The following is a 15469-nucleotide window of genomic DNA, read 5'->3' on the forward strand; positions in this document are numbered from 1 at the left end:
TAAAAATAAAAACATTTTATTAAAAAAAATAAAAAACATTGTTTATATTGTTAAAAACATTCAGAATGTTTTTAAAACATTCTGGTCAATTAAATTTGCGTTTTTGTGGTTTTTTTAAAAAACGATTTATTTGTAATTAAATTAATGGTTTTTACTTTTGTCCAACACGCAAATGTTGGATGAAAGTCAAAAGTAATTAAAAGTGACGTATGTGTTGGCGTAAGAATCACTTTTTTCCTTCCGCTCTTCTTAAAGACAACAAACTATAGATCTATCTATATATATATATATATATATATATATATATATATATATATATATATATATATATATATATATATATATATATATATATATACATATATATATATATATATATATGTATATATATATATATATATATATATATATATACATATATATATATATATATATATATATATATATATATATATATATGTACATATATATATATATATAAATATATATATATATATATATATATATATATATATATATATATATATATATATATATATATATATATATATATATATATATATATTATATATAATGAACATAACTCTTCAAAAAACAAAAATAAAATATCATCATTTCACGATCTGCGCAAAAGCCCTATCCAGTTCACAAAATGAAAAAACTACACATTTTGTGAAATGCAATATTTCCCAATCTGTGCATAACATATAGATTCTAATTAATCTCAGATTTAAAAAGATTTTATTCCTTATTATTATAAAGACAAAAGAAGTTAAATCTTTAGTACATATCTTATAGTTTAGACATGAGATAAAAAAAAAAACAAATCATAAATAACATATTTAATATATAATTATTCACAACAACTTCTTTAACTAAGAGCTCATGTAAACAAAGCATGAAATACTGATACTACAATGTAAACAAGTGTGTTTTATGTATTTTTTTTACAAACTAAGTGAACATAGCATATAATACTGATATTAAAATGTAGCAAATTCAGATAAAAATTTTCTATAGAAAAATTTACAATTTTTTTCGACGCCCTCCAGGTTTAGAGGGATTTAATTGAGCTTCCATAGCCTTTTTTCGAGCTTCTTCTGCATCTTTCAATTCTTTTTCTTTTGCTAAAATGTTGACAAAAATTTAATTAACATTATAAGCATTATAAAACTACACTCATGGCAACTGTAAAAAACTTATTAAAACATTTATTGCATTGTCATGTCATTGGTGCTTTTATATTATTATTGGGTATTTTAGAACTTCTCTTTTTTCTTAGACTTTTATTTTAGGATTTTTATTCTAAATGAATTTTTAAGAAAATCATAATAGAAAAAATCTTTAAAAAAATAAAATAAAAGATTAACAATAAATATAAAACACAAACAATAAAATAATAATAATAATAATAATAATAAAGGTAATAAAAAACAAAAATGACTAATAATTTCACCCAACTAAACTACTAACTGAAAAAAAAAACTCTTGACTAAACTTAAAATTATATAAATGTTTGTACTTAAAGGTGAACTTTGACTTGTCTGTTTTTCTACGGGAACGGGAGAGGAAAGAAAAAAATAATCACATAAGCATGTGCAGTAAAAGTTTTAATTTGTCCGAGGGAAAATTACGCATACTCGCGTGATTACTTTTCCCATTCCCATTCCCATAGAATAATATGAGTGGAAACTCACTTTAAAACTCATTTATTGTATTGTTTGAGAGAAGCAAAAGCTATCTAAGCACTTTTAACACTTATGCAACACATTTTAAATATATATGTATAATAGGGTACATCATAATAATATTTTTGGAAAATGACATTTGGAGTGATAGATTTTATTATGGCTTGAATTATGTTAACCAATATTCAATTAAAAACATTAAAATATTTTCTAACGTAAAAGTCAACTTAAAAATTTGACAAACATTTTGACAAACTTGAATAAAACTACATATTTATGACAGAACTTTACCAAAATTTTACTATTGTCTTTTGATTAACGAAGTCCACTTGTAGTTACAACCTTTGAAATATTGAGCACAATTACTTAGTACTTGATATTTGCTTAGTATTATTATTGGAGTTATTTAAAAGTCGACTATAATTGAAAAGTCAATTTTTTGTTATGCTGTATTTTATAATTTGTAAATATTTTATATTGTTTATTAGCAAATAATAAACAATATAAAATATTGTGTTACAGAAAGAATAAAACTAAAACAAACTAGAATTGCCTCTACAACTAAATTAACATAATATTTTAGAGTAAAAAAGATCTATTAAAGCACAACATTTAAAACTTTAAACAGAACACAACATTTAAAACATTTAAAGATTTAAACCAAACACAATATTTAGAATTTTTTTTAGAATAAAATATTTAAAAGTTCAAATGGAACATAACAAAAAATAACTTATTAATTATAATTTATACCAAGTTTTTCTAAATCTTTCTTTTTAGCAGCTTCTTCTCTTTGTTTTTTTACAATTGCCAAACGTGCTAAATCAGCACGAGCTTCGTCAGTTTTTCCTTCAGCATGAAGTTTTTCGTAGCGTAATCTTGCTTGTTCTTTTTCGATTGCCTCTCTGAACCAAATATTTTTATTTAAAATTTTTCTTGAAAACAAAGATTAATTTTTTTTATTATCATTTTTACCTCTCTCTTCTTGAAAGTTCAGGTTTTGGAGCATCTGAAGTTATTTCACCAGCTTTTTTCATTTTATTTTGAACTCTATTTGGGTTCTCGATGTCTATCAAACTCTTCTTTTTTTCATCCTAAAATAAATTATTTCTAATTTTAATAATTTCTATTAATTAATAATTAAATAATGAAGCAAATAATATCTAAAAAAGTCTAAACTTTTATTTACACATTACTTTTTCCTAAATTTTTGATATTTTCTTATCTGCTACATATTTTTTTCAAATTTTATTTGATAAATATTCTAATGTGTTGATTTGCTGGAATAAAAGCACTATTTCTTTAAATTTTTATTTTTTAAGATACAGCCTTTTTTGTAAACTTGTAAATATAACCAAATCAGTAGAAAAACATTTTTAAAAAATTTTTAAATTACCTTTTTCTAAAATTGATTCATTAGATAAATAAATTAATACACAGTGTGTTTAAAAAGATAAATAAGTTAATACACAACAAATTTTATGATTTAAAAACAATCAAAAAATGTTAAAAATAATTTTTTAGCTGTTAGATTTTGTTATAAATTTACACCCATTTATGCAACTATTTTCAAACTTAACCTTAATAAACCCTGCCATTGCATATATATATATTATTAAAAACATAATTGATTGAAGGAAATTCTAATAACTAAATAAATTTCATCATTTTGTTATAATGACACTAAATAATAAATTACATTTCAAAATAATATAAAATAAATATATTTATAATTAATTACAATATTAGAAATAAACAGCATGTAATTAATAAAAAAAATTAGAGCAAATTTTTTTTCTTTCCCCTTACTAAAAGATTGAACTATCAAAACCACAAATATCTTCACTGATATAAGAATATACCTATGGTATATAATCATTTATAAATTAACATTACTAAAATAGTTTCTAACCAGTAAAAACTAAAGTACTATATAAATTTATTCTAATGATTCAAAAAATAGTTAACGTTGGATTTGTTAAACAAAGTAAATAAGTTGTTGTTTTTTTTGTTGAGGAAGACAATCAGTCAAATTGTTTACATAGCTTACCAGGGATCAATAAAAATAAATTGTTATTGTTTATTTACTTATAAATAAAAAACTATTAGACAAACTATTTAATGACTGATGACAAGCAATTTTAAATCAATCTCTTTAGCTAATTTAAATCTTCTGTTTAAGTTTATTTGAACTTACTGTAAAAAAAATTTTAAATCGAACGGAAAGATTATTAAAACCTCGTCCTCTGATTCACTTTCAGATTCACTTTCTTCTTCCTCTTCTGAACTTTCCTTTTTATTTTCTTCTTTATTTCTGTTTCTAGCTTCATCTTGTTTTTTCTAAAAATTATTACTTTTAAAAATTAAATGTTAATCAGTAACAAAAACAACAACAATAACAACAAATAACTTTTAGTTTTAAGTTAGTAACATTTAACTATTTTTGTAACTTTCACATTGGACAATTACTGCTTAAATAATTTTATTGATTATTTTCATATACAAAAATATTTGACATTTTATGTAGTATACTTATATTATATATTAGGTAAATACATTTGTTGTACAGTATGCATATACATTTTTGAGTAATTTTTTTGTTTAATTACAAAAATGGTTGTGGTCAACTTTAAAAGTTTTCTTAAATATATAAAAAAATTTAATTTTAAACACTTTTTCCATTGATTACAAATAGATTTTTAAAATGATACTCAGAATTGGGTATAGGATTGGTTTAAAGTAATAAACAATTTTTCTTAAAAATTCCTTTCCTTGAACAGCTCTGAAAGATTTAAGATTTCAGGATTTTAATATATATAGTCAGGAGCTATTCTAGACCGTTTTTGGCAGCGTCAATCGTATTTGGATCCTGCCCAAATTAAAAATTGAGGACTTTTTTTCCCCCACTTTTTTAAAGGCAAATATCATTATTTTTGTGAAAAAGCGCCGATTTTCTGCAATATTGCTAGTCAGATAAGTCAACAGTACACACAAAACCTATACAAACATTATTTGCTCTTTGTTAGCTATGTTAGCAAGAGTTTAAAGACAATAATGGTGCGCATACTGAAGATTAGATACAAAATTAAAAATAAGTAAAAAACCTTTTTTTTTTTAATGTTTATGTCATTTTATTAACCTCAATATTCAGATACTAACTATTATTGCAATTCTAACCTATTTTTGGTAAAAGTTTGTTGAAATTATTTTAATGATTAACTATTTTGATTCTACAACATTTCTTTAAAACATTTTTAAAAAATTGGTTTCTTTTTAAACTTAATAAACAAGCATGTGCGGTTTATAAACTATATAACTTATTTTTAAATTTATTAATAAAAATTAAAAAATTGTTCAAGTGTTTAATTTAACTTTTTTTAAATATATGAAAGAAAAGAAAAAAACTAAAATGCAGTAGATAACAAATAGTAGATAATTTAGTAGGTAAGATCAGTAGATAATTTTGTAGTATATAATAGATAGTAGACAATAGTAGATAATTTTGTAGTATATAATAGATAGTAGACAATTGATACTAGATAATTTTAGCAAAAGTAGAAGAAAAGTTTAACAAGCATTTTTTTAAATTTTCATATTAAATTTCAGAATTATATAATTAAAAACTCATATTTTATTTTTAAATTAAGTTTTATAACTTTATTCACAATAACTTAACATACTCTCCATTCATCATCATTCATCTGCCTATCAATTTCCTCAGCAGATGTAAAATGACGAGTCCTTCCTTTGTAGTTCTTTCCTCTTCCTACAGAAAAAAACAAAAACTTTATCAAAAAGTGAGACAAAAATTAAAGTATATTCAAAGACTTATTTGATTATCTCAAAGCACAAAAAATGACAAGTTGATTACACAGCTTCTTTTGTTGAATTAAATTGCAATATGTTATTCCTGCGTAGAATCCGAGTGTAGTATATAGTAAAAGTGCAAAAAAACATAATTGCTACCAATTATAACTATTTATAAAAATTTTAATTGCATTTACATTAACAATTTAACAAGTAGTTATACTTAATCAAAAAATGTTTTAGCAACTGATGCCACCTACTATGTAACTCTATTGTGGTTTTGGTTTTACATTTTCTTGCTTTCATTCTTTTTATCATATAGCATTTCCCATATAATAAAATCTTTCCCATATAATAAAATCTTTTTGACAAAGATCATTCTGGCCATATATAAGAAATCTGAAAATTTTTAAAATTTTTTTTGAAAACATCTGCAAAACATTTTTTTCTAATAGCTTTGATCTTTTCAAAATTTGCCATTCTCTTCAATTTATTTTAGCATTAAACTCCTTTTAGCCATTTGTGACTTTATTAAACAAATATAACTTTCAACTTCTTTGATTTCCATAAAAACTGAAAAACGACAAAAAAAATGCGGAATATGTACAAAAAAAAATTATTATCTTTGCTTTAAAAAGTATTTAAAAATACTTGTAGAAATTAAAAAGAGAAGAACTCAAAAATAGTGAGCATAACACTTTTTTTTCCAATTTAAAAATCAAATTAAAATCTTTAATAAAGTTTTTTTTAAAGGCATTTTTATAAAGTAAAACTATTAGTTTTTCCAATGAACAAAGTAAACATTTTTTTGTTGTGTTGCTGTAACCAGGGGCTCTTTCTAGAATAGACCAAGATAATTCAGCAGCTTCTTTGAGTTTTTCTCTAGTTTCCCATATATATATATATATATATATATATATATATATATATATATATATATATATATATATATATATATATATATATATATATATATATATATATATATATATATATATATATATATATATATATATAATATATATATATATATATATATAATATATATATATATATATATATATATATATATATATATATATATATATATATATATTATATATATATATATATATATATATATATATATATATATATATATATATATATATATATATATATATATATATATATATATATATATATATATATATATATATATATATATATATATATATATATATATATATATATATATATATATATATATATATATATATATATATATATATATATATATATAATATATATATATCTATATATATATATATATATATATATATATAAGATATATATATATATATATATATATATATATATATATATATATATATATATATATATATATATATATATATATATATATATATATATATATATATATATATATATATATATATATATATATATATATATATATATATATATATATATATATATATATATATATATATATATATATATATATATATATATATATATATATATATATATATATATATATATATATATATATATATATATATATATATATATATATATATATATATATATATATATATATATATATATATATATATATATATATATATATATATATATATATATATATATATATATATATATATATATATATATATATATATATATATATATATATATATATATATATATATATATATATATATATATATATATATATATATATATATATATATATATATATATATATATATATATATATATATATATATATATATATATATATATATATATATATATATATATATATATATATATATATATATATATATATATATATATATATATATATATATATATATATATATATATATATATATATATATATATATATATATATATATATATATATATATATATATATATATATATATCAGAGTTTCGATTAATAAAACTGAGGCTAAAAGTAAGGATTTTAATGAGAATTAAGGAGATATTTTTCTAGTATTTAAGAGGATTTGGTCGCAAACGACAATTTTTTGAAAGAAAAAGGAGAATTATAGAGAAAATGATTACATTAAAAACAGAATCTTTTTTTTTTTAATAAATTTTAAATATAAACAGAGAAATTATTATAAATAAATACATTACTTTATATATATATATATATATATATATATATATATATATATATATATATATATATATATATATATATATATATATATATATATATATATATATATATATATATATATATATATATATATATATATATATATATATATATATATATATATATATATATATATATATATATATATATATATATATATATATATATATATTAAATTGCGGTAGTGGTGTAGTGGTATTTAAATGCGGTAGTGGTGTAGTGGTAGAGCGCTCGCTTCATAAGCGAGAGGTTCGGAGTTCAATTCCCACCACGTCCCTGGTAGTACCGCGCTCAACTTGTTTCTCCGCGCAGCGGCCTTGTTCGTCAAGGTTCGTGTTTCGAAGTTATAGAGTTGAGAGAGGGTTATGACCACAATTAAGTAGCCTCCTCATCTGTAGTGGCCTTGGGGAGGTGAAATAACAAAACAAACAAACAAACAAAACAACAAACATATATATATACATATATACATTTACTCATATTTATTTGAAAGTATATATATATATATATATATATATATATATATATATATATATATATATATATATATATATATATATATATATATATATATATATATATATATATATATATATATATATATATATATATATATATATATATATATATATATATATATATATATATATACATACACTCAAGCATAGTCGCCTTAAATTTTTTCTATAAAATGTAATTATTATTATTTTTATTATTAATTATTAAATTTTAAAAATAATAATTCAGAAGACTTAAAAAAATTTAAGAACTTTGAAATATATTTCTTTTAATTGATAGATTTCCTGCCCAAACAAAAAAAATCTATGGTCTACTATCATCTTTCTTGATATTATTGATCTTTTTTTAAAGAATTTCTAAGTTCAATATCCTCTATGGGTGGTACAGGGTATTTTGAACTTGGATCAAACAAATTAGCACTTCTTACCAAGCAATGATGTAATGAATTTCTTTGAAAAATATTCTCCAATATAACATATACCATACCGACAGGTTTCTTTTTTAAACTCTTTTATATTCACAGATTTTAAATTATCATTAAGAAACAAATTCTGAGTTCTTCTTCCTTTATCATAAAGATCAAGCTCTAACAAGTCAACAACAGAGCCACATTTAAAAAGAAGCTTTAACAGCTTTAACAACCAACTGCATTAGGGATCTATGCAATACCAATACTCATGCATATATTATTTTTAAGACAGCAAAATAAAAAGTAAGTTCCTTGAACAGAAAAGACAACATTACGAAAAATAAAACCTTTACTACTAAGTAGTTTACAAATTGTTTTTTTTTTTTACAGCCAAATAACTCTTTGATGATTGCCTTTTCAATGCTGGTAGGTTATGCCAGAAATCAAATACCTTTATTATATTTTGCCCTATTTCTTTGAGTCATGATGCCACCTGTTGATCTTTAACCAATCTAAAATGATTTATATACTATGACATTAATAAGATTTACACTTAAAGATTTTTAAAAAGTTATTTAAACTGTGTTCTCTTATTAATATAACTTATTTTGGTTTTAAAGACTTTAAATGCAAAGTAAAAAGTTAGAATTTAAAAGACATTCACAAACCTTGTTAGAAAAAATTGCAAGAGAAAAATTGTAGAATCTGTAACTGAAATATAATCTTAATGCCAAGCAAGAGAATCCTCTAAAAGTTGATAAGACCTTTTAATGACAACCTTTAGTCCCAAACATATGGTTTTTGTACCTGTTTGAAAAGTCCCATGAATGACAGGGAGGTTATAACTGTAAATGTTTAATAGTTTACTCAAATCAGCTTTTTCTCTTTTTCTTTAATTGTTTTTTCTTTCCAGTTCACATTAGGATTATTCATTGATAATTGTACTAACCATTACTTTGTACTTTCAAAATATTCTCTGTAAGGTGTTATTCCATAGTTAACAATGTATTAAAATTTATCTTTACCAAGCTCCATTGTAGATAAAATCTTGCTGTCTGGAAACATTGCTTGAAATATATTTCACTATAGGTAACAGAGCTATCACTGTATCCACAAATAGCATAACATTTAAGTATCCATTGAATTTCTGCATTAAGTTTACCTCCATTATGATAAATAAAAGAAATTAAGATAACAAAAAAATTGTAAAAATTTTAACTACATCTGCTGAACTACTAACGACTGAGTGTTTTTGTTTGTCTTTGAGTGTGCTTTAATAAAAAATTCTGTGATATCTTAAGTTTTCGTAACAAAAATTTTTAAAATTTTTTTCCTGTTCTTGAACCATTTTTTAATGAGTCATATTCTTTACATGACTCTTTAATGCCATGACAACCACATTGCTCAATACTATATAAATTTCTCAAAATGTATATCTTGCTCAAGTGCCCACAGGTACTTTACATATCTATGAGCCGATTTTACGGGAGATGGGTGTTCCACCTGCCACCCTCCGTAAAATGTAAAAATGTTGTTTGATACAAAAAATGAATTGAAAATATGAAAACTTAAAAAATCAAGATAAATATCTAGGCATGAAAATTTAGAATTTGAAATATTTTATTATTCCATGACTTACTAAGAAAAATAAACAATTGTTTTTCCTGACCACTATGAGAATTCCCAGATTTTCCTATACATTTCCTAACCCAGTTGAAAAAGAAACTTTTACCCCTGACTTTCCCTAACCATATAAACCCTGTCTTTTATTTTATTGGCTATTTTAAATAAATTAAAAATGACAAAACCCTTTATTTTAATTTTAAATAAAATAAAAATGGCAAAACAAACATTGTAATTAAATTCTAATTAATTGTTAAAATAAAATGAAAGAAGTAACATTTTATTTAAATTTTGGATAAAATAATTAAAATAAAGGCAAAATAATTGTTTTATTTGAATTATTATTAAACCAGTTAAAATTAGATCAATAAGAAAAGTTTTTTTAAATTCTAAATTGAATAATTTTAAAAAAATCTGCAAAATGATACCTAGAAAATGTGGGTAACCTTTACAAAAACAAAAATATTGTTTTTTCTTGCATATATTAAATTTAGTATAATTTATGTGAAATCTCTTTTTAATAAATTTTTTATTTGTTTTCATTCATCTGTAAAAAAAAATGAACTTTTGTTTAGTTTAGATTACAAAATAAATTACATTTCCTTTTCCATAAAAAGAATTAAATTCTTAAACTTAATAAATTTACATTTTCTACCAGATTTTTGATTAAAATTAGCTACAGCTGCATGCCATGTATAAAAGCCATCATCAAAAAGAAACAAAAAAAATTATCTTTTAAACACATGTACTTTCTGCCTAAACCTAAATACAGAGTTTGTAGTAAAAGCCAAACTTTACAAAAACTGTGTTTTTGAACTGTGATTTATTTTTGTTGATTTTTCTTTACTAAACTTTAATCTAATTTAGATTTTGTATCACAACCAGTCTTTATTAAATTTTTAATTAACTTAAAATTTTGTAAACATGCATACATTACATTCATGCTCAAAACTGCTTTTAATTTTCAAAAACATATAATAAATGAAGCAAAATCTATTTGCTAAAATATTCTGTTAACATTTTTTTTTGAACTTATTATGTGTTATAATATAATGTTAATCACTAACTTCTTTTAATTGTTTTAATTTCTTTATGGTAAATTTCATCACTAAACCTTTTGTAATTTATTGTTTTACTTTGGATCAAACATTCACTTTCTAAAATAATAATTCCAGTTTCTTTTAAACTTCTTAACTAAATATTTAACCTCATTTGTAAATTTTCATTATGTAGTTTAAATGTTAATTGTAGTATTTATTTTATTTTTGCTTCGAATTAACATTAAAAATTTGTCTAATACAATAATTTGTAAGCATGAATATTTGACAATGTTACAATTGTGTTTTCTGAATACTTTGAAAACAGTTTAAGAGAATTAATCAGACATAGAGAGAATGATAAAATGCAGTTATATTATATTATTCTCATAGTGGTCAGGAAAAACAATTGTTTATTTTTCTTAGTAAGTCGTGGAATAATAAAATATATATATATATATATTTTATTATAATAAAATATATTATATATAATATATTTTATTATAAATATATAAATATATATATATATATATATATATATATATATATATATATATATATATATATATATATATATATATGTATATATATATATATATATTTTTTTATTATATATATATATATATATATATATATATATATTTTATATATATAAAACAATTGTTTATTTTTCTTAGTAAGCCATGGAATAATAATAATAATAATAATAATAATAATAATAATAATAATAATAATAATAATAATAATAATAATAATATATATATATATATATCTAATTTCAAATAAATGTCGCATTCTAATAAAATAACTCTATATTTAACGTTACATTAAAATTTCAAACATGTTATACCAACTTTGGTGTCACTTTTAAATTTATGCTATTTAAGTGATAATCCAAATAGATATGGGAAATATGCAACGTACCTCGTGGCATTCTTTTATAAATTATTTGTAGTAAAGTTGGTTAAATATTCTCAGTAGACAACGCGACGATTAATTTTCGATATCCATTACCGGACTACGAGAATCTACTGAATTAAACATTGTGCCTCACGGTCCAAAAAGGTTAATTGAAACGTTCGTGTCTGTTCGTTTTATCTCTGTTATCAATTAAATTGAATTTCGTTTTCTCTTCTTAAAGATGAATTACAATTTAGAAGAAAAGTCGTCCTCTAAATGCTTTGATGGTTATATAAAAGTATATACCCATGATAGCACTGAAGTTAATACAAAAATGACTTTTGCTGTGTATCTTCCTCCATTGGCTGAGTCTTCTAAGTGTCCCGTTTTGTATTGGATATCAGGATTAACTTGTACCGAGCAAAATTTTATCACTAAATCTGGTTTCCAAAAGTTTGCATCTGAATTGGGAATTATTGTTGTTTGTCCAGATACAAGTCCTAGAGGAGCAAATATTGAAGGTGAAAATGATAGTTGGGATTTGGGTTTAGGGGCATCATATTATGTGGACGCAACCGAAGAAAAGTGGAAAAAAAACTATCGCATGTACTCTTACATAACCAAAGAACTTCCAGATATAATTTCTAATAATTTTCCTGTATTAAAGGATGTTCAATCTATTATTGGCCACAGCGTAGGTGGTCATGGTGCATTGATTTGTGCTTTAAAAAATCCAGTAAAGTATAAGTCTGTTTCTGTGTTTGCTCCAGTAAGCAATCCAATTAACTGTCCATGGGGTAAAAAAGCATTTACAGCATTTTTAGGACTTGATCAAGAGACTTGGAAAGAGTATGATGCTTGTGAACTTGGAAAGAAGTACGAGGGACCGCTACTTAATATATTAATAGATCAGGGATCATCTGACAGTTTTGCAAAAGATCAGTTGTTAACTGAAAATTTTGTTAAAGTTTGCAAAGAAAATTCTTTGCTAAAGGTTGATTACAGGTTACGAGAAGGATATGATCATGGCTATTATTTTATTTCAACCTTTATAGAAGAACACATTAGATACCATGCTGCTGCTTTGCTTAAAAGTGTTGAATAAAACAGTGTATATATATATATATATATATATATATATATATATATATATATATATATATATATATATATATATATAATTCTTATTCAAGATTAAGTCTAAAGTTTTAATTTGTTCTTACCAATTTATGTTTAAGTTTTTTTTTTGTCCTGCAAGTATGCATGTTTTTTTACTTCTATTCAAATTCTGAAAAGTTATTTTTTGATCAAAAAAGTTTTTAATTTGTTAAATTGTAGTTAATTTTTCTGAAAATTTTGTTTTGTTTTTGTTATTTTTTATCTCTCTGACTTTGATGAGTATATATTTTTTAAATCTTTTTTTTTATTATTAGAAATTTTAATTAAATTTCATTTTCCTTTGAAATATAGTTTTAAGTAGATAAATACCTTTTTATTATATACCTTTTCCTGATTTGATTATCTTGTAAAAAGATAAAATATCTTACCTGATATCTATAAGTTTCACATGTTTGCTCTCAGATTTCCATTATGCCGTTATTTCATTATGCCATTATTTATTCCATTAGTTATTCCATTATTTATATTTAAATATGATGGCTTAAAGAAATATATATTTCTGGTTTTTTTAGATTGCCAACCTTTTTTGCAAATTCTTTTAAACTAGTATAAGTGTCAACCATATTCTAGTTTTTTTTAGAAGAAAATAAAAAATTTAAAAATAAAAAATATTTTTGCCATGATAAATTTCTATTATATCTACATTATACCTGCTTAAAGTCCAAGTTAATATATTTACTGATACCTGATATTATTTTTAAAAAGTTTATCAAAGGTCAAACTGGGTCTTCCAAAAAATATATATCAAATAAACTTTTAAAAATACACTTCCAATTTTTAGTTTAAAATGTCATTTTTTTATGCAGTAAAATCCAAAATAATAGTTTTTTAAAAATAGTGATATGTTTCTATATCAAACAAATATATATATATATATATATATATATATATATATATATATATATATATATATATATATATATATATATATATATAAGGGCTAATCTAGAAAAATTAGGATGGAAGTATCATTGGCCTTGGTCTTAGTCTTGAAGCTTGGAGTCTTGGTCTTAAATACCTAAAGTATTGGTCGTGTATCTTTTCTGTCTTGTATTTTCTTGATCCTTACAAAAAATATCAACACAATGGATGGATTAAGAACTAATAATAAATCATTGATCACTGCAACTTTCTGCTCTCAAAAATTTATACCTAAAACGTTATGGACTATATTTCTTAACGCAAACCAGTCTTTGTTAGAAAGTTAAAATATAAGTTAATCAAATAATACAAAGTTGTCTGTTTTGCTTTGAGAACTTAAATAAGGTTTTAAGAACATAAATAAGGTCTGTAAACTTTGATTTTTTATTCGTTTTTTTTTTGTTTTTTTTTTGGTGGCTACTGGCCTATTATTTCTGCTATATGTATTCTTAGTTTCACAGTGTAATAGTCTTGCACCACTTTTTATTGTATATTTTTGTTTTTAACAATACAAGTTTACTTTCTGTTAATATTAAAGATATCTTTAGTAGACACTTTGCACAACATAGTAAATGATGACAAATATATACTTGTATAATTATTATGCATGTATTATTATTAGTTAATTAAAAATATTATACATTTGTACTTACGCTTTATAATGAGCGAGAATTATTTTGTTAGACATTTAAGAATGTAAATCTTGACCTTTGTCTTGTTAAAACTTTTAAAGTCTGGTCTTGGGTTGTCTTTTTGATGTCTTGGTATTTGTCTTGGAATCTTAAGTCTTAGTCTTGAGGTATTCCATGGGTATTCCTCATCTTAAAAACTATATAGGTGACCATTTTTACTTTGTAAAAATGGTCACCTATATAGTTTTTAAGATGAGGAATCTTAATATGATATTTGTTTTCAATGAAAAGACTTAGAACTATATCAATATGGGGATTGTACTTTACCTATAGCTATTTTTAAAATTTTAACAAAGGCAAAAAGGAGGCCTGGTATCCATGGTAGCATTAATTTTTTTAGAAATTTTTTTCTTTTTTACTAAAATAGATATATTAAAGAGTCTTTTGGTGCAAAATTTAGAGGTGGGTTTTTTTAAAATTTTTTGTGAAAATATAGGAGTATTATGTGAAAAAATAAGTATTATAGGTCTGTGTTGATGATTTCTTTTGAAAATAAT

At 21.7% G+C, this 15469-nt stretch overlaps 2 protein-coding genes across 2 annotated transcripts; one reads left to right on the forward strand and one right to left on the reverse strand.

The window, feature by feature from the left end:
- Window positions 1–998: 998 nt before the first annotated feature.
- Window positions 999–12336, reverse strand: LOC100197296 (28 kDa heat- and acid-stable phosphoprotein). The gene is made up of 6 exons (XM_065804075.1): window positions 12205–12336; window positions 5369–5454; window positions 3927–4028; window positions 2664–2782; window positions 2442–2593; window positions 999–1127 (listed from the first exon to the last, which is right to left on the reverse strand). The coding sequence occupies exons 1-6, from the start codon at window positions 12212–12214 to the stop codon at window positions 1027–1029; spliced, it is 570 nt and encodes a 189-aa protein (XP_065660147.1). The 5' UTR covers window positions 12215–12336; the 3' UTR covers window positions 999–1026.
- Window positions 12313–13406, forward strand: LOC100202060 (S-formylglutathione hydrolase). The gene has a single exon (XM_065804074.1). The coding sequence runs from the start codon at window positions 12422–12424 to the stop codon at window positions 13283–13285; it is 864 nt and encodes a 287-aa protein (XP_065660146.1). The 5' UTR covers window positions 12313–12421; the 3' UTR covers window positions 13286–13406.
- The last annotated feature ends 2063 nt before the right edge of the window (window positions 13407–15469 follow it).

This window comes from Hydra vulgaris, chromosome 08 (assembly GCF_038396675.1).
Source record: "Hydra vulgaris chromosome 08, alternate assembly HydraT2T_AEP".
In the NCBI taxonomy this organism is placed as follows: Eukaryota; Metazoa; Cnidaria; class Hydrozoa; order Anthoathecata; family Hydridae; genus Hydra; species Hydra vulgaris.

What these genes read in the sequence shown, in the direction of transcription:
- LOC100197296 (XM_065804075.1), bottom strand. An exon ending in TGAATGATGATGAATGGAGA is followed by an intron (nt 4,029 to 5,368) that starts GTATGTTAAGTT and finishes AATAATTTTTAG; the next exon opens with AAAAAACAAGATGAAGCTAG. An exon ending in GAACTTTCAAGAAGAGAGAG is followed by an intron (nt 2,594 to 2,663) that starts GTAAAAATGATA and finishes TATTTGGTTCAG; the next exon opens with AGAGGCAATCGAAAAAGAAC.
- LOC100202060 (XM_065804074.1), top strand. Translation starts at nt 12,422, where the DNA reads ATGAATTACAATTTAGAAGAAAAGTCGTCCTCTAAATGCTTTGATGGT.